The 26,339-nt window shown below is 45.4% G+C and overlaps 1 protein-coding gene across 2 annotated transcripts in view; it reads right to left on the reverse strand.

The window, feature by feature from the left end:
• IPO7 (importin 7) overlaps window positions 1-5,508 on the reverse strand; it is a 66,299-nt gene extending 60,791 nt beyond the window's left edge. The window contains exon 1 of one of the 2 annotated variants that reach the window (XM_002708803.6): window positions 5,219-5,508. In XM_002708803.6, coding sequence (XP_002708849.1) covers window positions 5,219-5,302 — 84 coding nt within the window. In that variant the 5' untranslated portion in view covers window positions 5,303-5,508. The remainder of the gene's footprint in view (window positions 1-5,218) is intronic. The other variant, XM_017345306.4, reaches the window with a different exon arrangement.
• Window positions 5,509-26,339: the final 20,831 nt, after the last annotated feature.

The raw sequence follows: 26,339 nt of genomic DNA on the forward strand, positions 1-26,339 counted from the left end.
TTCACACCTCACACACAGGTGCAGGGGCCCAGGGACTTGGATCATCTTCTACTGCTTTCTCAGGCCATAGCAGAGGGTGGGATCAGAAGTGAAGCACCTGGGACTGGAACTGGTACCCATACAGGATTCAGGCACTGCAGGCGGCGGCTTTACCCACTACACCACAGCGCCAGCCCCAAAGATGAATATTCTTTTTTTTTTTTTTTTTTTTTGACAGAGTTAGACAGTGAGAGACAGAGAGAAAGGTCTTCATTCTGTTGGTTCACCCCCAAAATATCCACTCCGGCAGGAGCTACGCGGATCCAAAGCCAGGAGCAGGTGGAGGATTAACCAAGTGAACCACAGCACCAGCACCAAAGATGATTTTTTTTTTTTTTTTGATAGGCAGAGTGGACAGTGTGAGAGACAGACAGAGAGAAAGGTCTTCCTTTTTTTCGCTGTTGGTTCACTCTCCAATGGCCGCCGCGGCCGGCGCGCTGCGCTGATCCGAAGGCAGAAGCCAGGTGCTTCTCCTGGTCTCCCATGGGGTGCAGGGCCCAAGCACTTGGGCCATCCTCCACTGCTTTCCTGGGCCACAGCAGAGAGCTGGCCTGGAAGAGGAACAACTGGGACAGAATCCGGCGCCCCGACCGCGACTAGAACCCGGTGTGCGGCAAGGCGGAGGATTAGCCTATTGAGCTGCGGCGCCGGCCGATGAATAATCTTAACATCTCTATTTTTCAAGCTCTTATTTCTTCATTCAACAAATATTTACTGTGAGCCTATTATGTGACAATTTTTTTTCTTTAAGGATTCATTTATTTATCTGAAAGGTAGAGAATTACAGAGAGCAAAGAGAAGTCTTCCATCCTCTGATTTACTCCACAAACGGCTGGAGCTGGGCTCATCTGAAGCCAGGAGCCAAGAGTTTCTTCTGGGTCTCCCATGTGGGTGCAGAGGCCCAAGGACTTGGGCCATCTTCCACTGCTTTCCCAGGCCATAGCAGAGAGCTGGATCAGAAGTGGAGCAGCCAGGACTCGAACCAGAACACATATGGGATGGCAGCACTGCAGGCGGCAGCTCTACCCGCTACACCACAGCACGGCCCCAACAATTTCCTTTTCACAGTAATGCTACCTACTAGCAATCTCATCGTTCAAACAATCACTTTCCATTTAGATGTATAACAATTAAGAAACTGGACAAGAAACAAACAGCATGGTAACTCGATTTTGATAATAAAGTGGCACATATGTAGTTGTTCAAATAATAGGAAAAGGACTTAGTAGGTGCTAAACATTTTACTAAATTTTCTACATCATCTCACTTCACAACACAATGACACAGATACTATTTTCATTACATATATAAGGAAACTGGTGCTCAGCAGTTAAATAACTTTCACAGGGTGGCACCGTGGCATAGTGAATAAAGCTGCCACCTGCAGCGAACCCGTATGGGTTCGATTCCAATTCTGATCCAGCTCTCTGCTAATGCACCTGGGAAAGCAGTGGAAGGTGGACCAAGTATTTGGGCCCCTGCACTCACTTGGGAAACCTGAAAGAAGCTCCTGACTCTGGATAGGCCCAGCTCCGGCTGATGCAGCCATTTGGGGAGTGAATCAGTAAATGAAAGACCTCTCTCTCTGCCTTTGCCTCTCTGAAACTCTGCCTTTCAAATAAATAAATCTTAAAAACAAAAACTTTCATGTTAGTAGACAGACAGTTAGATCTATGTTAGTACAGTCTACCTTCTATGTCCAGGGACTCCACATCTTCAGTTGCAATCACTGATGGAAAATATTCAAGAAAAATAATGCGTCTGTACTGAACATGTACAAACTATGTTTACTTATCATTATTCCCTAAACAATGCAGAATAACAACATTTACATAGCACTTACATTGTATTAGGTATTATAAGTAATCTAGAGATGATTTAAAGTACAGGGGAAGATGTACATAGGATATATGCAAATACTACCCCATTTATGTAAGGGACTTGAACATCCAAAGAAATTGGTATCTGGGGCAGTAGAATCCAGGAGCCAAAACCCTGTGAACAAGGGACAATGGTGCAGAACTTTTTAGTAGTTAAAAAAATAAATTATCGAATGTCTACAGGACTTGTAATTATATTTCCAGGAATGTCTGGCCATGCGAAGATATTTAGAACTAGGGTGTTACAAATTAAATTCCCAAATTAAACCCATGGTTACAAAAAAAAGGCATCAAAATATATAACATACTACAGAATAAATAACTGTGGAATACTCAGATACGTGTCAAATATACCTACCAAAACAGAGTCCTTACTGTAGTTTCTACCAGTCTAATGCAACTTCCTTAATTTTATCTATAAGTAATATTTAAAAATTACAAATACTCCAACATCCCTGAAGTGGACATGGTATTAAACACTAGACTGTAATCTATTTTTTTTTTTTTTTTTGACAGGCAGAGTGGACAGTGAGAGAGAGAGACAGAGAGAAAGTTCTTCTGTTTTGCCGTTGGTTCACCCTCCAATGGCCACCGCGGCCAGGAGGTGGCCTGATCCGAAGCCAGGAGCCAGGTGCTTTTCCTGGTCTCCCATGCGGGTGCAGGGCCCAAACACTTGGGCCATGCTCCACTGCACTCCCGGGCCATAGCAGAGAGCTGGCCTGGAAGAGGGGCAACCGGGACAAAACCCGGCGCCCCGACCGGGACTAGAACCCGGTGTGCCGCAAGGCGGAGGATTAGCCTAGTGAGCCACAGCGCCGGCCTGCAATCTATTATTAACAGGAAGTCAATAAAGTCCAACATTGACATATCAAGAAATAACAGTAACAAATGAGATCAATTACTGACCTTATGAAACTTAAAAACTATAGTAGAACAAAAATAAGTAAGTAAAACATGTATGATAAATCAGTGCTAGACAAAAATAAAAACGTGAAAGATAGGGAGTGTAGCTGTCAGGGAACTCCTCTCATTGATAAGGAGATATCTGAACAGATATCAGAAGTCAGAGAATAAGTCAGGGAGATAACTGAATGAAAAAAGGCATTGAGGCAAGAGCCCATTTTTATTCTGAACTATCTACACAACAAATACCTTGATAACACTGACAATTTTTGAATCCAATGGTTACTTACTTCTCTCAGTGAAGAGATTCATTCAAATGCCAAAGATCTTTTTCTTTTAACTAAATGAACCAAAATACAGCCTCAATGGAAACAGACTTGTAGAATGATGTCTTATCGTTTCCAGATCAAGAGCCTCTGAGAAGTAAATATTACTTCCTCATTCTTAACTATATTCAAGGTCTTTAAACTAACCTAGGATCTGATTCCTAAGGTTCTGTCATAAGAAATTCAAGCAAAAAAGTATTCAAATTAAAGATGGGAGAACGAAGGAAGTACATCAAAACACAATAAAAACTAGAGATGAGAGGAAATACTCTTTACATTTACCTTAGGAAAATTGCTAAAATATCTAAGTGCAACAATTGAGAAATTTGCAAAAATGCAAACAGCTAACAAGCACAGAAACAATGGCCAGATAACATATTTGACAGAAAAGGATTAGCAGTATTGCTACTCCATAGTATTCTAAAAGAGCTGCTTAAGGTTAAGCAAAACAAGCTTTGTTTGATTATTTAGCTTCCCAAAACTAGTTGGTGAAATATTTACTCCAGGTCACTATTAGAAGGTATTAGTGCATGTAACTTCACACATAATACCTGCTTGGGAGAATAAATTGATCTCAAATTTTCAGCCAGTTATTTATCCAATATCCATACAAAGCAATCAACAAATCTCTCAAGTAATAAATTTCAAAATTAATAATTACGAGCAAGTATATTTAGTCAAAATAACATATCATTTTTAAAAAGTACTGGCTAGTCATCATAATCAAACTTTTGTTTTCTAGGCTTATGCCTGCATAAGCAAAATAAACTCATATCTACCTACAAAACAAATCAAAACAAAAAGTGATGCACTAACTCCCTCCATAGTTTAGTAATTATTCAAGGTAGGTGTATGTTTCAATTCATTACAGCCAAAAGAAATCCTCGCGGGGTGACTCTGAGCCTAAGAATTTGAGCATGCAATTGTCACTCTTACTAGAGTATAATGATGAATCATTAACATATGAAAGATGACTTCATTTTGAAATAACTTCATTCAGGAATTCACCTGAACTCAGCTGGGTGGTCCCGAACTTATCTTTAAGTTCCTTGACAGCAGGGATCTCTAGTTAAAAATGTTTAAGTAATAATAGTCTTGCTGCTTCTTGCAAGCCAATAAAGTCTAGAAACAAAGATTGATGCTGAAGATAGCACAATAAAATATCCATGTAATAATGCTGCTAGACGTAGGGTAGTCTCCCCCAAAAATGAAGGGAAAAAGAAAACCCTCGGCTCATTTAGTATCCTAACTGTGTGCACCCCGGTACATTTCAGGACACTCAAACTTACTCTGTGGCCTAATTTTGTGAATGGGAAAAAACTCAGCATCAAGAGGTTAAGAGAACTGCCCAAGGTCACTCAAGCAATCAGTGGTGCAGCTCTACCTAGAAGGGTGCACTTCACCTGACCCCTTGCACATCACCCTGCCTCCCCGACGAAGAAATGATGATAGAAAGGTAGGGATCAGACTCCTGGGGGTATCCCGCACTACCCTTGCCTTGGCAAGGCTCGTCTCTGAAAGCTTCCCCTAGCAGCTCAGCCGGAGCGGAGGCAGTTGTACCCGAGACACCGGCCACCGATCAGCCCAGCGAAGTGACAAGGTTGACAGGCGCAGCCCCTAAACGACCCGGCTGAATTCCCAGGAGCCCCTCTAGACCTGGCGCCGGGGTGACTGTCCTCAGAAACATCTGAAAAAACCTCCCACAGAATCTCGCCCCCTCCTGGCGCGAGGAACGAGCTGGGAATGAGCCAGAGGGCGGCTGGCCACCGGAGCCGGCCATGTGTCCAGCCCGTCACGCCCGCCTCGCTTCAGCCTGCTCAAGCCTAGACCGCAGTCAGCGGCCCAGTTCAGGATCCGACGCACAGGCAGCCCTGGCGCCAGCCACCGCCGCCACACCAGACCGAGGTGTCCCGGCGTGGCACTCGCCTTCAGGTCTCAGCCCCACCCCTCCGGCGGGGCCGCTCGGCGTCGCGCTCCGCGCCTCTGGCCAGGCCGGAGGGCTCGGCCTGCCACCGTTTGCCCTCCCGCCCGCCGCCGCCGCCGCCGCCACAGCCAGCCGGGCGTCCTTACTTCATTGAGCTGGCGCTCCGCGGCCTCACGTAAGGCTGGGTCCATGGTGCCCCGTAGGGCCTCGATAATGGTGTTGGGGTCCATGGCAGCGCGGACTCGGTCAAACCCGGGACTCCGGTGCAACTGGGCCAGGAATAGCGCCACTCACTGCGCACATGGACCCGCTGCACTCCGCAGCGGCAACCGGCGCGAAAGGAAAGAGAAGCGCCAAGGCCCCGGATAGAACCTCTTCGCCTCGGCGTGGAGGCGGGAGATGCTCTGGCCACTTCCTGTCGGCGCGCCCGCGGGGCACCTTGGGAAATGTAGTCCACAAAACGCAGTCCTCAGCCCACGTGGCTTTCTGAGCTGTTGCTCTCAAAGATCAGTCTTGCTAAAATATCAAGTTCCACAGAAAGCAAATTAAAATCGTGGATTATAAAAATTTCACATAATAATCCTATATGACCATAAAAGGAATCTCATGTAATGTGTGATGCAAACCATTACTAGTAGCTGCGTAATTGAAGGAAACTTTTGAAAAGCAATTTGAAATGTATTTCTAAATGCCATAAAAATGTTTCCTCTTTGACTCAATATTTATAAAATTTAAATATTTCATCCATATAATAAGAATTTATTCTAAAAAATATTGTAATGAAAGATTAAATGAGTTTTATGTGTGAAAGGTATTTATTACATTACATATTTGTAACTATCAAATACTGAAATTATGCCTTTCCATTGAATATAGAAATTTTAGCTGGGATTTTTTATAAATCACTTCTAAATGCAAATAGAAGCACAATCCCTATTAAAACTCACCTCTGAGGCAGGCCCTTGACCTTGTGCTAAGATACCTGTGTCCCACATGGGAATGCCTGGAATCTACAGCTGCCTCTGGCTCTTGGCTCCAGGTTGCTGCTAAGGAGGGCCCCAAGAAGCAGTGGTGATGGCTCAGATAGGTGGATCCCTACTACCCATGTGGAAGACCTGAATTGAGTTCCTGGCTCCAAGCTTTCACATAGGCCTCAGCCTAGCCTTGGCCATCGCAGACATTCAGGGAATGAATCAGCAGGCAGTAGTTCTCTGACTCTTTGTTTCTCTTCCTCTCAAAAATAAAATAAAATAGGAGTGGGCATTGTGGTACATTGGGTTAAGCCACCCATTGGGATTGCCTGGTTTGAGTCCCAGCTACTCCACTTTTTTTTTTTTTTTTTTTTTTTTGACAGGCAGAGTGGACAGTGAGAGAGAGAGAAGAGAGAGACAGAGAGAAAGGTCTTCTTTTTGCCATTGGTTCACCCTCCAATGGCCGCTGCGGCCGGCACATCGTGCTGATGCAAAGCCAGGAGCCAGGTGCTTCTCCTGGTCTCCCATGGGGTGCAGGGCCCAAGTACTTGGGCCATCCTCCACTGCACTCCCTGGCCACAGCAGAGAGCTGGCCTGGAAGAGGGGCAACCAGGACAGAATCCGGCGCCCCGACCGGAACTAGAACCCGGTGTGCCGGCGCCACAGGCGGAGGATTAGCCTAGTGAGCCATAGCGCCGGCGCTACTCCACTTCTGATCCAGTTTCTTGCTAATGCCTTGGAGGCAGCAGATGATGGCTCAAGTACATAGGTCCCTGTCACCTACATAGGAGGTCCAGATGGAGTTCCTGGCTCCTGATTTCATCCTGGCTCAACCCCCACTGCTGCAGGCATTTGGGGAATGAACCAGTAGATAGGAGACCTCTTTACCTTTCAAATAAAACAATAAATCTTTAAAAAATAAATAAACAAAGTTACCATCTTTGAAACACTCAGTTTCAGAAAGATAAATAACTTGCAGTGGGTCACACAGATAGTAAGAGGTCTAGTTTATCTAGGACTTCAAACTTAAGATTTGTTATCCGGCGCCGGCACACCGGGTTCTAGTCCCTGTCGGGGCGCCGGATTCTGTCCCGGTTGCCCCTCTTCCAGGCCAGCTCTCTGCTATGGCCAGGGAGTGCAGTGGAGGATGGCCCAGGTGCTTGGGCCCTGCACCCCATGGGAGACCAGGAAAAGCACCTGGCTCCTGGCTCCTGCCAGGATCAGCGCGGTGCGCCGGCTGCAGCGGCGGCCATTGGAGGGTGAACCAACGGCAAAGGAAGACCTTTCTCTCTGTCTCTCTCTCTCTCACTGTCCACTCTGCCTGTCAAAAAAAAAAAAAAAAAAGATTTGTTATCAAAGTTTTCATTCTCCCTACTGAATCACTCTGCCTCTCATGAGGAATGTGAAACAATGTGGGAATGGGTAAGCAAATTACAAGAATCCAGTCAATTAAATATTGCACAGCCATAAAACATTACCAGTACAAAGGCTGGCACTGTGGTACAGTGGGTTAAGTCACCGCCTTCAGTGCTGGCATCCCATAGGGGCACCACTTGGAGTCCCAGCTGCTCCATTATGGATCCAGTTTGCTGCTAATGGGCCTGATAAAGCAGCAGAAGATGGTCCAAGATCTTGGGCTTCTGCACCCACATGGGAGACCCGGAAAAAACTCCTGGCTCCTGGTTTCAACATGGCCCAGCCCTAGCCATTTAGGGAATGAACCAGTGGATGGAAGATCTTTCTTTTTCTTTTTCTTTTTTTTTTTTTTAAAGATTTTATTTGTTTATTTGAGAGGTAGAGTTACAGACAGTGAGAGGGAGAGACACAGAGAAAGGTCTTTCATCCACTGGTTCACTTCCCAAATGGCCGCAAAGGCCAGTGCTGCGCTGATCCGAAGCCAGGAGCCAGGAGCTTCTTCCGGTCTCCCATATGGATACAGGGGCCCAAGGAGCTGGGCCATCTTCTACTGCTTTCCCAGACCATAGCAGAGAGCTGGATCGGAAGTGGAGCAACCAGGACTCAAACCGGCACCCATATGGGATGCCGGCGCTGCAAGTGGAGTATTAATCCACTGTGCCATGGTGCTGGCCCCATGGAAGATCTTCCTTTCTCTCTCTCTCTCTCTCTCTCCCTCTCTCTCTCTCATTTCTATCTCTCCGCCTTTCAAATAAATAAAATCTTTATAAAAATTACTAACATGATATACTTCATAGCAACACAAAAGCATTTATATAAGAATACAAATACAGAAAGGCAAGACTAGAAAATGAAATAATTGACTTTCCAGGGTGATGAGATTTTAGATAATTTCCTTTCAAACTTATAATTGTCATAATAAAGTTATATTAGATAAGCAAATATACTTAAAATTATAGGATTTCAAACACAGTTTATTAAATGATCATTTACTGTCCTTAGTTTACCAAAAGGAGAAGATTGGGTACACAAAAGCCTTTCCCACAATAGTGGGCTTTGCAATATTAATACCTCTTACATGCCAGTCACTGTGCCTGGAAGTGAGGCATAATTATTCCTCATTTATAAATGAACACTCAAGGCTCATGTAAGCTACTTAAATTGAGAAAAGTCATAAAATTTTCATAAGAATAACCTGAAGAAACTTCTATCATTGTGGTGATATAATCTGTATAAGAATTTACCTCTCACCACCTTACTACAGAATGTGACAGCCTTCAGAACAAGTGCTGTGCTTTCTTCACTTTTGCCTTGTATCATAGAACCAGTAGGGATCCAACAAATATTTTAGTGGATAAATGAAAACGGAACAGTGGGGCTGGCGCTGTGGCACAGTAGGTTAAGCCTCTGCCTGCGGCTCCAGCTTCTCATTTGAATGCTGCTTCGTGTCCCAGATGCTCTTCTTCCAATCCAGCTCTCTGCTATGGCCTAGGAAAGCAGTGGAGGATAGCCCAAGTCCTTGGGCCCCTGCACCCTTGTGGGAGACCTGGAAGAAGCTCCAGGCTACTGGCTTTGGATCGGCCCAGCTCCAGCAGTTGCAGCCATTTGGGATGGAAGACCTCTCTCTCTGTCTCTCCCTCTCTCTATCTGTAACTCTACCTCTCAAATAAATAAATAATGAAAAAGGAATAATGAACTAGTAATGACCTTTGGTGATGGAGCCAGAATAAAAACCTCACCTTTGGGACCAGCGTTATTGGTGTGGCCTATTGGGCTGCTGCCTGCAAAACCAGCATCCCATGCAGGCACTAGTTCAGGTCTCAGCTGCTGCATTTCAGATCCAGCTCTCCGCTAACACACCTGAGAAGGCAGAGGAAGATGGCCCAAGTGGTTGGGTCCCTGCACCCATGTGGGAGACCTGGAAGAAGCTCCTGATTCCTAGCTTTGGCTTGACCCAGCCTTGGCTGTTGCAGCCATTTAGGGAGTGAACCAGCAAATGGAGGATCTCTGTCTGTCTGTCTGTCTCTCTCTATATATATATCTGTAATTTTGCCTTTCAGGTAAATAAAATAAAATCTTTAAAAAAATTTTTAAAAAACCTCATTCTTCATGATTCCAAATACAGTCCTCTTTGTGCTATTACCTATCCATTTTAGATCCAAGAATTCACTTGTTGATCATAGAATTGTAAGGATAACAGAGTACAACATATGCAAAAACACCTGACTTATAGAAGGGAGCCATAAAATGTTAATTCTCTCTCCTTAAAACTGAAAGGGAGAAGGAGTGACAGTGAAAAATAGGATTTTTAAGCTCTAGTGATGGGAACTGAGAGCTAGCAGGGCACGCAGATTTACAACCAAGCTTGTAGAACTTGAGCTTTGCAGAGTCCAATACTCTACCTTGGGAACCAGAGTTCCTGCATTCACAAAAGGAGCATGGCCACTGATCATCAGGAACTAGCAGGCAATGATTAGCACCCTCAACTTATCTATAGGTTTAGTTTTGTCAAGTTAGTGACACAGAGAATGTGATTTATGAAACTGGAATTTTTAGTGTGAGTGCCTCAAGGGCAGGGCCATGTCTATCTTCTTGTGGCAAAAACAGAAATAAATGGGTGCTCAATAAATATATGAAGATTACAGAGAAAACTACTAGTCTAAGCACAAATGAGTAAACTGAACACACACCCCCAAACTCCAGCTCCATGGCAGAGGTATCTATGCCTCCTTAGCCAAAGTTAAGGCTGAGGAATTCAGAATAGTGTAAAACAGTTTCAGAGCTGGTCTTGAGTAGGATGGGAGGTGAGATAAGAATAAATGTGAGGTTGGCGCTGTGGTGTAGTGGGTTAAGCCACCACCTGCAGTGCCGGAATCCCGTATGGGCACCCATTTGAGTCCCAGCTGCTCCACTTCTGATCCAACTCTCTGCTATGGGCTGGGAAAGCAGTAGAAGATGGTCCAAGTCCTTGGGCTCCTGCACCCACATGGAAGACCCAGAAGAAGCTCCTGGCTTCAAATCAGCACAGCTCTGGCCGCTGTGGTAATTTGGGGAGTGAATCAGCAGATGGAAGACCTCTCTCTCTCTCTACCTCTGCCTCTCTGTGTGACTCTGACTTTCAAATAAATAAATAAATCTTAAAAAAAAATGTAAGGGCGATTGGGATAGCTAGCTGATGATATACACAGTAATATTATTGAAGCAGAAAACACAATGCTGCTTGCAGGTAAAAGAGGGATAAGGAAAGCTTGAAGAGTGATCATAACAGCTATAAGGGAATGGAAAGAATTAGTCTTCTCTTTACAGTGCTCCATTGGAGGCTACGGTGGGAGAAAGATAAAAATGAGATCCTTGACAATGTGTCCTACACCTAAAGTCACCCTAGGCTGATCTGTTTGAAACTTCCTATTTCAAATATTCAAAAAAAGTTTAATTTTTAAAAAATATTTATTTATTTATTTGAAAGGCAGAGCTACAGTGAGAGAGAAAAAGGGAAGGACAGAAAGAAAGATCTTCCATCTGCTAGTTCACTCCCCAAATGGCCACAATGACCAAGACTGGGCCAGGCCAAAGCCAGGATCCAGGAGCCACCTCCGGGTCTCCCATGTGGGTCTAAGAGCCCAAGCACTTGGGCCATCCTCCAGTGCTTTTCCAGGCACATTAGCAAGGAGCTGGATTAGCATGGGACATGGAGCAGCGGGGACTCAAACTGACACCCATACTGGATGCTGGCACTGCCAGCAGCAGCTTAACCTGCTGTGTCACAGTGCTGGCCTTCAAAACATTTTTGACAAACTTTTTCATAAAATTTGGAGTGAGAGTTTGGCCTAGCAGTTTAGACTCTGGTTGGGATGCCTGCATCACATATCAGAGAGCCTTGGTTCAAGTCCTCAATCCAATTCCAATTCCAGCTTCCTAATAACATGCAGCTTCAGAAGCAACAGATCATTGCTCAAGTGGTTGAGTGCCTGCCACCCAAGCAGGAGACCTGGATTAAGTTCCCAGACCCCAGCTTAGGCCTGGCCCACTCACAGCCACTGTGGGTATTTGGAGAGTGAACAAATGGGAGCTCTCCTTCTCTGTCTCTTAAATAAACAAAAATTTAAAAAATCTGTTTTCATTAAATTTAGCTTTTTTTCACTAAAGGTAATTGTTTAACTTGCAAATAAGTGGTCTTCATTCTTATATCCAAAAAACATAAGATTTTTACTCTAAACAATGTCAAATGTAGAGGGACAAATACTATTGAAGCTAAGAAAAGTGTTAACAATTCTGTTCTGAGGCATGTGCGAATTGCACTGCTTTACATAAAACTTTTTATCTCCCTGCCCCTCACTTTTATTTTATCATCCTGTAAAATGAGTAAAAAATCCTTTCCTAGGCTACCAAAAGTATTCTGAAGATCAAGTGAGATTTCGAAGTATTTGTAATTTTCAGGTTTAGTATAAATATAAATTGTTGTTGGTATTCAGAAAAGCTGAGGAGAAAGGACAATAAGAAAGGAAGGAAGAAGTGTTAAAGTGAAAAAGTGAGGACTCCCTACAGAGCACTGTTTCCGGTAGCTGCAAGTCTACACTTCTGCAGCTTGATGCCACGTGTGTGTAACGCTTTGTATGTAAAAATGAAAGATAAAAGACACCCTAGCCCTGTACATTGTCACTGAAGACTATTTTATTACTGCATTTCTTTTAAGTATAACAATCTAAACAAAATTGAAATTCATGTCCTAAGATATAAAAATTTTAAACTTCAGCTTCATCAAAAAAAATCTGCATACCAACAAGCACCCATTTAAACTTACAGTTCAATGATTTTTCACAAAGTTGTACAACTGTGTAATACCACCTCTGATAGTTCATTTTAGGTGTCAATTTGAGTGGATGAAGGATTATCCAGAGAACTGGTAAAGATTTATTTGTGAATGTGTTTGTGAGGGTGTTCATCGAGGAGATTAGTACTTGAATCAATGAGCTGAATGGAGAAGGCTTGTTCTCCGTATGGGCAGGCACCAGCCAGTCTACTGGGGATCCCGAGAGTACAAAAAGGTGGTTTCCTCTCTCTCCCGGGGAGCTGGGTTACTTCCTCCTCTCTTATCCTTGGACAGCTGAAATCCAAGTTCTCCAGTCTTTGCCCTCACACTGAGAGTTACACCTCAGCTTCCCTGGTTGTGAGGCTGGGATCTCCAGGTTGTGGATGGCCTGTTATAGAACTTCTCAGCCTCCATAGTCGCATGAACCAATTCATGTAGTTAATTCCCTCTTTACCTATCTACCTATCATTGCTTTGGTGTCTCTGGAGAACCCTCACATATCACCATAATCAACACACATAACATGTCAAAAATCCTTGCCCATTCTAATGCCTTGAAGCATTTCCCCTATATTTTCCTTTTTTTCTAAAGATTTGTTTGTTTAAAGGCAGAGTTACAGAGAAAGGTGAGAGAGAGAAATTTTCCATCCACTTTTTCACTCCCCAAATGGTCACAACAACTGTGGCTGGGCCAGGCTAAAGGAGCTTCTTTTTGGTCTCCCACCTGAGTTCAGGGACCTGGGAGTTGGACCATCTTCCATTGCTTTCCCAAGCATATTAGCAGGGAGCTGGATTGGAAGTGGAGCAGCTGGGACCAGTGCCCATATGTGATGCTGGCACTGCAGGCTACAGCTTAATCTGCTGCACCATAGCGCGAACCCCCGTATATATTCTTATAGTAGTCTCAAAGTTCCAGGTCTTACATTTAGATCTTTAATCCATTTTGAATTGATTTTTGCATATAGTGAGAGGTAAGGGTCTGATTTCATTTTTCTGCATGTAGATATCCAATTTTTCCAGCACCATTTATTGAAGACTGTCCTTTTCCCAATACATATTCCAGCACCTTTGTCAAAGATTATTTAGTTGTTTATTGCAGCACTGTTTGTAACAGCCAAGAAATGAGAATAATGTGTCATATACACACAACAGAATACTACTCAGCCGTAAAAAGATTGAAATTTTGTCATTTGCAACAACATGGATAAAACTGGAAATCACTAAGTGAAGTAACTCAAGCACAGATAGACAAGTGTAACTTGATCTCATTCATATGTGGAGTCTAATAAACAAAAGGTAATATCATAGAAGTTAAAATTATGATAGCTCCTTCAGGTAGGCATTGGTCATAGCAGTTAAGAAGCTGCTTGGAACACTCATATCCTATATCAGAGTGTCTGGACTCAAATCCTGGCTTTGCCCCTAATTCCAGTTTCCTGATAATGTACAGCCAGGCGATGGCTCAAGGACCTGGGTCCCTCCCACCCATGTGGAAGACCTACATTGAGTTCTGAGCTCCTGGCATCAGCCTGGCCCAACTCAGGCTGTTGTAGGCATTTAGGGAGTGAACCAGTGGTGGGAAACCTCTCTGTGTCTATTTCTCTCTTTCTCTCTGAGTTTCAAACAAATAAAGTAAATAAATAAATAATTTAAAAAGTATAATGGGGGTTCCAAAGATTGTGGAGGGAATGGGTGAGGAAGACATGGAGAAAGCTTGGTTAATGGCTACTAAATTGTACCTAGATAAGAGTGAGAAGTTTAGGTTCCATTGCATAGTAGGATAAATATAGATAATGTTAATTACTGTATATTTCTCTCTACTAAATAAAAATCTAGAAAAAAGGATTTTGGGGGCTGGTACTGTGGCATAGTGGGTAAAGCCACTGCCTGCATGCCGGCTTCCCATATGGATGCCAGTTCAAGTCCTGGCTGCTCCACTTCCAATCCAGCTTTCTGCTATGGCCTGGGAGAGCAGTGGATGATGGCCCAAGTCCTTGGGTCCCTGCACCCACGTGAGAGACCTGGAAGAAGCTCCTGGTTCCTGGCTTTAGATCAGCACAGCTCCAGCCATCTGCAGAGTAAACCAGTGGATGGAAGACCTCTCTCTCTTTCTCTGTCACTCTGCCTTTCAAATAAATGAATAAATCTTAAAAAAAAAAAAAGGGGAAGGAATAAAGTGGGTTACCCATCCAAAGTATTACAGACCCTGGCTAATATGCCTCAGCATGAATGAACATATATTGAGGATGTTAAAGAGGCGAATGAAGTACAAAGTTAAATAGGCTGCTAAGAGAATACTGAAGAGGCCTGTTGAAGGCTTACTCTGGGCAACATCTTGGAGATAGCACCCTGTGGGTTTGGAGTGCTCTACAATGTAATTCTGTGCTGAACTACTCTGGAAAGTTTTCCCAAGTAGCTAGAATGCAAGGGGCTGGAGGAAAAAAGGCAAAAATTTAACTCTCCTCCTCCTCCTCCTTTTAATTTTTTTTTTTTTTTTTTTTTGACAGGCAGAGTGGAAAGTGAGAGAGAGAGACAGAGAGAAAGGTCTTCCTTTGCCGTTGGTTCACCCTCCAATGGGCCGGCGCGCTGCGGCCAGCGCACCGCGCTGATCCGATGGCAGGAGCCAGGAGCCAGGTGCTTTTCCTGGTCTCCCATGGGGTGCAGGGCCCAAGCACCTGGGCCATCCTCCACTGCACTCCCGGGCCACAGCAGAGAGCTGGCCTGGAAGAGGGGCAACCGGGACAGAATCCAGCGCCCCAACCGGGACTAGAACCCGGTGTGCCGGCGCCGCTAGGCGGAGGATTAGCCTAGTGAGCCGCGGCGCCGGCCCCTCCTTTTAATATGAAAGGTAAAGAGACAGAGATATATGGATAGACACACAGAGAGAGCTCTCAGCCACTGAGCCACTCCTCAAATGACTGTGATGGCCAGGACTAGGTAAAGTCCAAAGCAATGAGTCAGAAATTCAACTGAAATTTCCCACAAGGGTGGGAGAGACCCAATCACCTGAGCTATGACTGCCTGCCTCCCAGGATGCACATTAGCAGGAAGATGGAGTTAGGAGCCAGAGGCAGGAATAGAACCGAGACACCCCAATATGGGATGAGGATATTTTTTTAAAGATTTATTTTATTTATTTGAAAGACAGAATTACAGAGAGAGGTAGAGACAGAGAGGTCTTCCATCTGCTGGTTTACTCCCCAGATGGCCGCAATGGCTGGAGCTATGCCGATCCAAAGGCAGGAGCCAGGAGCTTCTTCCAGGTCTCCCACATGGGTGCAGGGATCCAAGGACTTGGGCCATCTTCCACTGCTATCCCAGGCCATAGCAGAGAGCTGGACTGGAAGTAGAGCAGCCTGGACTAGAACCAGTGCCTATATGGGATGCTGGTGCTTCAGGCCAGGGTGTTAACCTGCTGCGCCACAGTGCTGGCCCCGCGATGAAGATATCTTAACTGCTAGGCCAAATGCCCATCCCAGACTTGTTATACCAGTGAACCAGAGGGCAAAAAAAAAAAAAAAAAGTATTTACTATAAGAGTGAGTATAATCAACCCTTATTAACATGATGCTTATGAACTCAGAGATGATGGTTAACAGCCAATTCTAGCAACCACAGCCCAGCCAGGGTATGAAAACCAAGACCTCTTGGGTATAAAGGTTTGGGTTGCTCCCAGATTAACCAGAATTTTGGCTGAGAATAAGGGAAGTCTGCTAAAAATTGGATTTAATGGAGATTATATAATTAAGTGAGTCAGTGATGCAAGGAGTAGAGTTTCTGGTCCAATTCTTGCAGACCACTACAAAACCTACTGGCTTCAAATTTCAACTTTGACTTTGGTGATAGTTCTCCTTAGGTTTCAACATCTATTCTGTTTAGAGACAATCCTCCATAACTCTATCCTGTTTCAGCATGTTTTATGTCAACTTTTGCACCAGACCATCTTTTTAAGAATGTTTGTGTAGCAAACAGTCTTGGAAGATAGAGATACTGTCTCTCTCTGGGGTTGGACAGGTTTCCTAAGTTCAGGATTCCTCAGTGGTAACAGGAATCCACTACAGGCACGGTATCCACCTCAGTCTGCCTGGGATACATGAGGGCAAGGGAAACTGATGTGACAATGAAGCGTGTGCTGCTTGCTGAGTGAACAAGTCCTTTGTCTCTGCCCGAGGATTCTTGTACCCTCTGTCAACATCCATGAAACTGTGGCTTCTTCCTGTGTTTGCAAAAGCTTGTAAAAACAGTTCTTGGCATAGACACATGCAACTGTCTGTGTGATTGGGCCTTACCTCAGGCGTGAGCCACAGGCCTCTCACTTCTTACTTCAGAGTATCCATGAAGCCATACCATGGTATACCCACAGAAACATGCTCGAATCTTCTGCATATCCAAGCCGGAAGTGTGGGGAAGTTAACAATCCATGAGATAACCTTTGACCAGTGGCGAATGAGAACTGAAACTTTCCTCTTTCTTACCTTGGTCAGATGTTCTGAGACACATTTCACAAATCTCCTCACAATCTTACAGGATCAAACACCCTATCCCCCTTAGCAGTAGAAAACTAAAACCTTTCCTTGTATTAGCTATTTCACCTTTCTAGTTTCATTTTGCCTGCACCACAATCCTCCATTATGTCTCAAATTCTACTTTTGTGGAAGCCCAGAGTGTTACAATGGAACTTTCAATGCAGTAGCAAGATGACTTAAAGTTATAAACCTAAGTGACTTAGAGATGCCCTTACAATAAGACAGCAACGCAGCAGGAAGAACACGTTTGCTACGGAGAACATTTAATCTAAGGTATTTGTATACATCCTTGTGGTGCCCAGTGCACAGGAGATGATGCTGACCTAGATATCAGGTAGAAGCTAGATCTTCCATATAGCAAACACAGATTGAAACTCTACTACATGGGGGCTGGCATTGTGGCATAACAGGTAAAGTCGTCACCTACAGTGCTGGCATCCCATATGGGTGCTAGTTCATGTCCCAGCTGCTCCACTTCTTCTTCTTCTTTTTTTTTTTTTTTTAACTTTAAACACATTTTTATTACACAAAGGTGTCATATCATTGTAACACTTGCTCCACTTCTGATCCAGCTCTCTGCTATGGTCTGGGAGGGAAGTGGAGGATGGCCCAAGCCCTTGAGCCCCTGCACCCACATGGGAGACCTTGAGGAAGCTCCAGGCTACTTGCTTCTGATAGGCCCATCTATTGCTGTTGCAGCCATTTGGGGAGTGAACCAGTCTCTGTCTCTCTCTCTCTCTCCCTCTTCTCTCTCTCTGCTTCTGCCTCTGTCTTTCAAAGAATTAAAAAAAGGGAGAGAAGACAGGTACTGCATCAATAGAAGGAGCACTTAATAATTATTTACCTTTTCTTTGCATGTTTCTAAGCTGGACTTTGTTTTGACGGAAACAGATGAAATAGTCATTGTCTTTATTTCAAGGTACTCAAAATCGAGTAGAGATGATGTTTTTATATAACAAAGAGTTGGGAATAAGAAATATTCTTAAAAGAAGTAGAAGTGGGTTCCCATTTGAGAATAGGGAGTTACCACTTTTAACAGATATCAAGGATGGCTGAATGGAGGAGCTGGTACCTGAGCTGGGCTTTGGACAACCAAAACATGCAACAACAATATGATAAGGGCGGAACATTCAAGCAGTGGGGATGATAAAGGTTCAGAAATGGAAGAGAGCATGAATTGGAAAATTTGGTAGTTAGGATCTTTGGTTACAAATATCCCTTTAGTGTAAGTGATACAGATTTATTCTAAAGCTATGTGGGAACATAAAACAGACAAAAATCTCAATCATGTAGGACTGAGTCCTTACATGGTTTTACATTCGGTTTGAGCTGTAGATGCAAGTCAGCTCAAGGAATGAGGCATTTTGGCTGGATCACTTTCTGTGGTTGTTGCGGATGCTCTCCTTGCGTGTGCTACTCCTGCTACTGCCACTCATCCCCTCTGCGCTTCTCAGTATTCAAGACTTCTACCTATTCCAGGTGTCTGCTACATCACAGCTTCTAGTTACTGCTTTTCCTCTGTGTGCCCTTCAGCTTCTGACCCTGCTATTAACCACATTACCATCTGGGTCTGAACGTCATTCTTTGCAAGAGAACATTTTATTGATCTGGTTAATTATTATCATTCTTATTGAACAAGTCCCTTGGGCAATTGGCTAGACTATAAATAGACTGCCTTGGGTCATATGGGTGTTTCAAAAGTGACAGAGTCCTATAGAATAGAACAAGGTGACAGATGGAGCTGTGGGAACAGAAAGCACTGCTCCAATACTAGGATCTTAGGAATAAAAAAGGAATACACCTGGGACAAGACAATGATAGCTATAAGTGTTAAGATAAGTCTTTGAGGCCGGCGCCGCGGCTCACTAGGCTAATCCTCCGCCTAGCGGCGCCGGCACACCAGGTTCTAGTCCCGGTTGGGGCGCCGGATTCTGTCCCGGTTGCCCCTCTTCCAGGCCAGTTCTCTGCTGTGGCCCGGGAGTGCTGTGGAGGATGGCCCAGGTGCTTGGGCCCTGCACCCCATAGGAGACCAGGAGAAGCACCTGGCTCCTGGCTCCTGCCATCGGATCAGCGCGGTGCGCCGGCCGCAGCGCGCAGGCCGCGGCGGCCATTGGAGGGTGAACCAACGGCAAAGGAAGACCTTTCTCTCTGTCTCTCTCTCTCACTGTCCACTCTGCCTGTCAAAAAAAAAAAAAAAAAAGATAAGTCTTTGATACTTATTAGAGTAGGGCACTAGTTCTCAACCTCATCAGACTCCTTTTTGTAATCTTTCTACTTTTATATTTTTAAAATTTTTATTAATTTTATTTGAGAGGCAGAGTATTGAGGCATAGCAGGTTAAGCTGCCACTTAGAATGCCTGCATTCCAAATCTAGAGTGCCTGGGATCAAGTCCTTCCTCCACTTCTGATTCAACTTTCTGCTAATGTGCCTGGGAAGCATTGAATGATGGCTCAAGTATTTGGTTTCTTGCCACCCACCTGGGAGATTGAATGGAGTTCATGGCTCCTCACTAAGGTCTATTCCAGCCTTTACATTTGCAGGTATTTGGGGAATGAACCAGCTAGCTGATGGAAGAACTTTCTCTTTGTCTCTCCCTCCCCTCCCGCTCTGTCACTCTGCCTTTCAAATAAATAAATAACCTAGGGAAGAAGAAAGCAACAGAGAACAAGGGGTTGGCACTGTGGCCATAGTAGGTTAAGCTGCTAATTGTGACACCAGCATCCCATATAAGCACCAGTTCAAGTTCCAACTACTTCAAATCTAGTTCCCTGCTAACGCATATTAGGAAAGCAGCAGAAAATGGCCCAAGCGCTTGGACCCCTGCACCCACATGGGAGACCAGATGGAATTCCAGGCTCCTGGATTTGGCCTGGCTCAGTTCAGTCCACTGAGGCCATTTGGGGAGAGAACCAGGAAACTGAGGATCTCTCTCTCTCTCTCTTTCTCTGTCACTCTGCCTTTCAAGTAAATAAAAATTTAAGTGGGAGTTAAAAAAAGAGAGATCTTCCATCTGCTTTCTGGTTCATTCCCCCAATAGCCAAGGCTGGGACAAGCCAAAGCCAGGAACTTTCTCTGGGTCTCTCAAGTGGGTGGTAGGGGCCTAAACACTTGGACCACCCTCTGCTGCTTTTCCCAGGCCATTAGCAGAGAGCTGGATTGCAAGTAGAGCAGCTGAGATGTGAACCAGTGCCTATATGGGATGCCAGCAGGGCAGGCAGTGGTTTTACCAGCTATACCACAGCACCGGCTCCCAGAATAGATATTTTACAAAATAAAATAGAATAACGATCCTTGGAGTGGGCATTTGGTACAGCAGCTACGAAACTGCTTGGGACACCTGTATCCTGTATCAGACTGAGTTTGTCTTGGCTCTGCTTCTGATTCCAGCTTCCTGCTAATGCACACCCTGGGCGGCAGCAGATCACAGCTCAAGGACTTGGGCACCTGCCCATCCACAAGAGAGATTTGGGTGGAGTCCCTGTAGCCTAGCTTTAAACTGGCTCAGCACTGGATATTGCTGCCATTTGAGGGGAATGAACCAGTGAGTGCGCAAGTGCTCTATCTCTGCCTTTCAAATAAATGAAAATAAATCAATAAAATCTTAATGATTCTGAAGATCTTTGAGGCACGGGCAAATGTTTATGTGAGGTTAGTGAAAACAGTAACATAGAAAATGACAGCTCTAATGTAGCTATATAAAAATCTCTTCTTGTGAACAATAACAAAAAATGTAGGGAGAGAAGCAAAAGCAATCGTGGTTTTGGTTCAAGAGCTGCAATTAGGTTTTCCTTTTTTTCCAGAATACTCCACAGTATAGTGGCTTATTGTCTAAAAAAGAATTTTGAACAAAACCTATTAAATATTATTTTATAAATTTGGGTTCCGGTCTCAGCAGTGTAGGAGCAGGGAGAAGCATCCGCTGGGTTCTGGTCCCTTTGGACCGAGTTCATCAGGGACCCATGGGAAGTACTCTGTATGGAAGTTTTGGTCCTACACTACAAAAAATAATAATTGTGTGTTTTAATTATCACCTATTGCATTTTGGAACTGAGTCAGGCAAATCATTCCTAGCCCTGGGCAAGCGCCTTTGATCTTCAAAACCTACCCGACCTTTCACAAGGCCAGTGGCTTCCACTGAAACCTGGGTTTGTCGGTTGAGGCCGCTCCGTGATTTCAAACTTCGGTTTCAGATGGCACGGCCCGGACGGCATCCGCTGACAAGCAGCGCCCACTCGGCCTCGGCCGGGCAGCAGGGGCCGGGCTGCGCGCGGGGCCCCCGGGCCGGGCCCGGAGCAGGGGCCGCGGGAAGGCGCGTCCGCCCCTCCCCGCCAGCGCCGCTCGCGTCGCCTGCGCTGACTCAGCCCTTCCGGCCGCTCTCGTCACAGCCAGGGCCGACTGCCCTGAGGGTGCTCACGCCGAGCGTCACGGCCCAGCCATGCGGGACCGCAGGCGTCCGGCGCGCGCTCCAAGCCGGCCGCCTTTCTGCCCGCGCGGTGACTCAGCCGCTTCCGCTCCCCAGTCTGCGCAGCTGCGGCCGCCTTCCGCCAGGGGCCCTGCCGCCTCCCGCCGTTCCGGGGCTACAGCGTGCGGCGGCCTCTACCCGGAGCGGCCTTCTCCACGGCCCCGGAAGGCACGGGCAGCCTGATACACGACCTCTGCGCTCCTACGTTCTGGCGTTGCAAGGCGTTTCCCAGCAAATTGAGGCGCTGAAGCATCGGCGCAGGAAAACACAGGAGTTAGGCTCCGACTTATCGAGGCCTCGGACCTGAGTTGGAAGCTCATCACTTGGGGTGTGTGACAGGTTCGCGCCTTCCCCTCAGCCGCTTAATCTGGTCTAATGTCACTTTGCATCCGGGCGAAATAGAAGTGATTCCGTGCCCAGGTTGATGATGGTGTAACCTCTAGCACATTGGAACTCAGCGAATTTCGGCTTTTATTCTTCCTTTGGAAATGCCTTTTAGTTGTAGCTCTAAGTCTGCACCGGCCACTCCACCCATTCTGAGCAGCTCACCGCAGGGCCACCAAAGCGACTCCCTAACTGGTTTAGCCGCATTCCCATCCAGCCCTCACGGGGCGACCAGGTGCATTTTCAGGGTTCTTCAAGCCATTCCTTGGCACAAGAAAATAGAGGGAGCTGTTGGCTTCTGGTTTAAGTTGAAAGTTCTTTCCCGGTATTAAAATCATTGTAGTGTAGTCTTGTCCAAACACCCATCACCGATTCCTCCCGTAAATATGTTGCACTTACTCTTCGCCCTACCTCCCTGTGGTGCCAGGATTCCTGCCCTCAAAGGGCTCAAGCTGGGGAAGATACCCACAAGGTGACCTAGAGCTAACACCCGGCAATAAGGGCTCTGATCAAAGTAGGAACGGGAGGGGGCGGGGGGGGGGGAGGGAAGCCAAGGGAACTGAGGGGAAAGAGGAGAGTAGCTAACTGACAGAGGGCTTGTTGAATGAGAATGCTGCTGTATTGAGTACAAGAAACATCTAGCTCCAGGCCTTGTTTTTCTTGGGTCCAGAAGTGCTATGAAAGAAAATTTGGGTTTAAAAAAGAACATCACCCGATGAAACACGGATTGTAGGAAGGACTAATGGATCCCTTAAGGGAGAAATCCTGTACTAAGGGAGGAGATCTCTCCTTAAGGATTAGCATGGGCCACAGGCAAATGGGCATTTGTCGGGCAGCTGGATGCCCACATCCCATACTGGAGTCCTGGCTTTGAATGCTGGATCTGTTCCTGATTCCTGCTTCATGCTAATGCACACCTTGGGAGGTAACAGTGATTGCTGAAGTACTTTGGTCTCCACCACCCACATGACAGACCTGGATTGAGCTCCTCATTCATAGCTTCTACCTGGCCCAGCCTTGTATTTGGAGAATGAGGTAGTAGATGGGAACTGTCTCTCTGATAGACAAAATAAAAAAAATTTTTTTAATTGATTGAGGCTGGTGTTGTGGCATAGCTGGTTGAGCCATTGAATGTGATGCCAGCATCCTACGTGGGTACCAGTTCTAGTTTCTGGTCTTTCATTTCTGATCCAGCTCCAGGTTGATGCACCTGAGACAGCAATGGAAGATGGCCCAAGTCCTTGGGCCCTTGCACCCACATGGGAGGCATGGATGAAGCACATGGCCCCAGGCTTTGACCTGGCCCAGCCTGGCTGTTGTGGCCATTTGTGGAATGAGCCAGCAGATGGAAGGTCCCCCCCCTCCTCGTCTCATAACTCTGCCCTTCAAATAAATAAATAATTTTTTAAAAGTATTTTAATGAAATAAGGAATGGACCATAGGGCTTGAGTGTAAGACAACAGTGTTTATGAGAATTCTATAAAGTTATACTTAAACTTACTCCAACTCAACCCCTTGGTGCATTCTGTAAGGCCAGGGAAGAATAAGGCTATTACTAAAATGGAAACAACTGAATAGGGGTGCAGGTCCTCTTCTGGGTGGCAAGCTGAAAGACTTGAATTCTTAAGAACCCAGAACACACTTATGGACTCCTCACTTTAAAAAAAAATTAAAAACTGCTTGTGTGGAAAGGCCAGGTGTTTGCCTATTGGCCAGAGGCAGATGGGCGGTGGAGGTATGCTAATTGACAGTGACAGATTGGATGCTCTAAGGTGCATCAGGGATCACGGACACTCAGTGACTCTCTGCAGATGGTCCAGGCAGTGTTGATTTGAGTACTTATGGGGAAAGAGGACAAGGGAACAAAGAGGCGGTGAGAGAAGCAGTTCAAAATGGACTGTGATTACAGTTGATTTCAATTTTTATTTTTCTGAATGAAAAAATTTTCCATCATAAATACATTTTACTTTTATTTAAGTATTTATTGTCATCTACTTGAGAAACAGAGCAACAATGATAGAGGGAAGGAGAGAGAGAGAGAGAGCACTTCCATGTGCTGGTTTACTCCCCAAATGCCTGCCACATGCAGGACTGGGCCAGGCTGAAGCTAGGAACCCAGAACTCCAACTGGGTCTCCCACATGAATGGCAGGTGCCCAAGCACTTGAGCCATCATGGACTACTTCCCAGGATGCATTAGCAGGAAGCTGGATCATAAGCAGAGTAGCTGGGACTTGAACCAGCACTCCTATGGGATACAGGCATGTCAGATGGCAGCTTAACCAGCTGCACCGCAACACCTGCCCTTGTTTCACTTTTAATATGAAAAAACTTTTTTTAAAGTTATTAACCAGTGTTGGTGCAGATAAAGTAAAATGAGCCCCCTTATTTCCTAGAGTTTTATAAGAAAGGAATCACAGTATAGTACTTGACTTAATCTGTGAAAATTACACATTTTAATCACAGTATAAACTGATTCTTGATGTGAACAAAAATTATTTAACTACTTTGGGAAGCTGGGGAAGGAGAAGTGATGATGGGTATGTGGTGTAATTGTAAGAGTACCACATCCTCATCTAGCACAAAGGAAGGCAATAGATCATGTTTAAGACATATATATATTAGGGCTGGGACTGTGGCACAGTAGGTTAATCCTCTGCCTGTGGCGCTGGCATCCCATATGGATGCCGGTTCTAGTCCTAGCTGCTCCTCTTCCAATCCAGCTCTCTGGTATGAGTTGGGAGAGCAGTAGAAGGTGGCCCATGTGCTTGGGCCCTTGCACCTGTGTGGGAGACTCAGAAGAAGCTCTTGGCTCCTGGCTTTGGATTAGCTCAGCTCCGGCCATTTGAAGAGTGAACCAGCAGATGAAAGACCTTTCTCTCTGCATCTCTCTCTTACTGTATGTAATTCTACCTTTCAAATAAATACATACATAAATAAAATCTTTAAAAAAGACAGATATATCAGGAAATAGCATAAGCATAAGCACATTATTTAACATACCCATATGGAGGTTAAAAAAAAAGTGGGAAATGACAGTCTTTGAGCTGTGGAGAAAAATGAGGAAGAAAACAACTATTTTCACCATACACTTTTTATTGATATTAAAATATTGACTTCTATCAAACTAAGCTGTTACTGAGTTCTAAAAAGCAGATGATGCTGTGCTGGAAGAGAGATACAGGTGGAGTTCCACGGGAGTTTCAAATGGGAGGACATTGTCAAAGTCAGGGTAACAGACAGAGGGGGATGAGGAAATGTATCTGAACTGTGTCTTCAAGGGTCCAGAAGACTGAAACAGCTGAGGGGACTGTGAAGTGGTATTTGAGGCAGAATGAGCAGCACAAAGGAGTCGTGAAGACAGAAAAGCTGGGGACTCATGAGCAGATCTTGTAGCCAAACCAGAAGATACCTGATACCTGGCAGCGAGGTCTGAAAGGTGGCTGCTGCCTCAAGTAGAAAGAATTTTCTGGGGCTGGCACTGTGGCATAGCAGGTAAAGCCGCTGCCTGCAGTGCCAGCATTCTATGTGGGCACCAGTTTGAGACCCAGCTGCTCCACTTCCAATCTAGTTCTCTGCTATGGCCTGGGAAAAGCAGAAGATGGCCCAAGTCCTTGGGCCTCTGCACCCACATGGGAGACCTGCAAGAAGCTCCCAGCTTTAGATCGGCACAGCTCCAGCCATTGTGGCCATCTGTGGAGTGAACCAGCGGATGGAAGAACTCTCTCTCTCTCTCTCTCTCTCTCTCTGCCACTCTGTAGCTCTACCTTTCAAATAAATAAATAAATCTTCTTTTTAAAACAGTCTTCTATAGAAAGCCAAAGATTTTTAGTCTGTTCTGTGGGTGTGAGTTATCATTAATGGTTTGGGGTTGAAATGACAGGGTCAGAACAGGAAGATTAATCTAGACATGAAATATAAAAGAATTTGAAGTGGGGGGAAGCCTGGAGTCAGGGAAAGTGGCTAAGAGGAATTAATTTTAAGAGTGAAAGAGAAAGAAGACTACAATCCTACCTTCCCCCTTTGGATCCAGGTGCCCTTTTGACCACATACAATTAACACTCATTAGTAGTCTCTGCCTCTGGGCTGATGTTTTCTAGCCATTTTTCATGTTCCAGCACTCAGTTGAGAGGGATGACACACCCCTCAATTACCAGAGTTCACTGAGGCAGGATGCTGGGGACAGTCGGGAGTAAGCAGTTTGATGAGAATCCAGGTGGTTTTCTGGTCAAACCTTAGCTTTCACCCTGCACCAACACTGCTAACATTCATGGGTTCAAAGATTCCCACTATGTGAGACTGAAAGCCACACCTTCTGCATATTTACCAGCCCAGGTCTGGCATCAGTTGTAGCTCCCTGTATTCCTGTATGGAGTCTACACTCCAGCCATGTTGACATGCTCTGTGGTGCCCACAGACATGCTCATGCATTTTTCTCTTCCACCCTACCTCCCTTCCTTCCTTGGACACTTTCTCCCAATCTCTGCTTGTCAAAAATCATATTCTGAGCCAGCGCCGCGGCTCACCAGGCTAATCCTCCGCCTTGCGGCGCCAGCACACCAGGTTCTAGTCCCGGTCGGGGCGCCGGATTCTGTCCCGGTTGTCCCTCTTCCAGGCCAGCTCTCTGCTGTGACCAGGGAGGGCAGTGGAGGATGGCCCAAGTGCTTGGGCCCTGCACCCCATGGGAGACCAGGATAAG

This window comes from Oryctolagus cuniculus, chromosome 1 (assembly GCF_051225735.1).
Source record: "Oryctolagus cuniculus isolate XC-2025 breed Fujian yellow rabbit chromosome 1, ASM5122573v1, whole genome shotgun sequence".
Classification (NCBI taxonomy): domain Eukaryota; kingdom Metazoa; phylum Chordata; class Mammalia; order Lagomorpha; family Leporidae; genus Oryctolagus; species Oryctolagus cuniculus.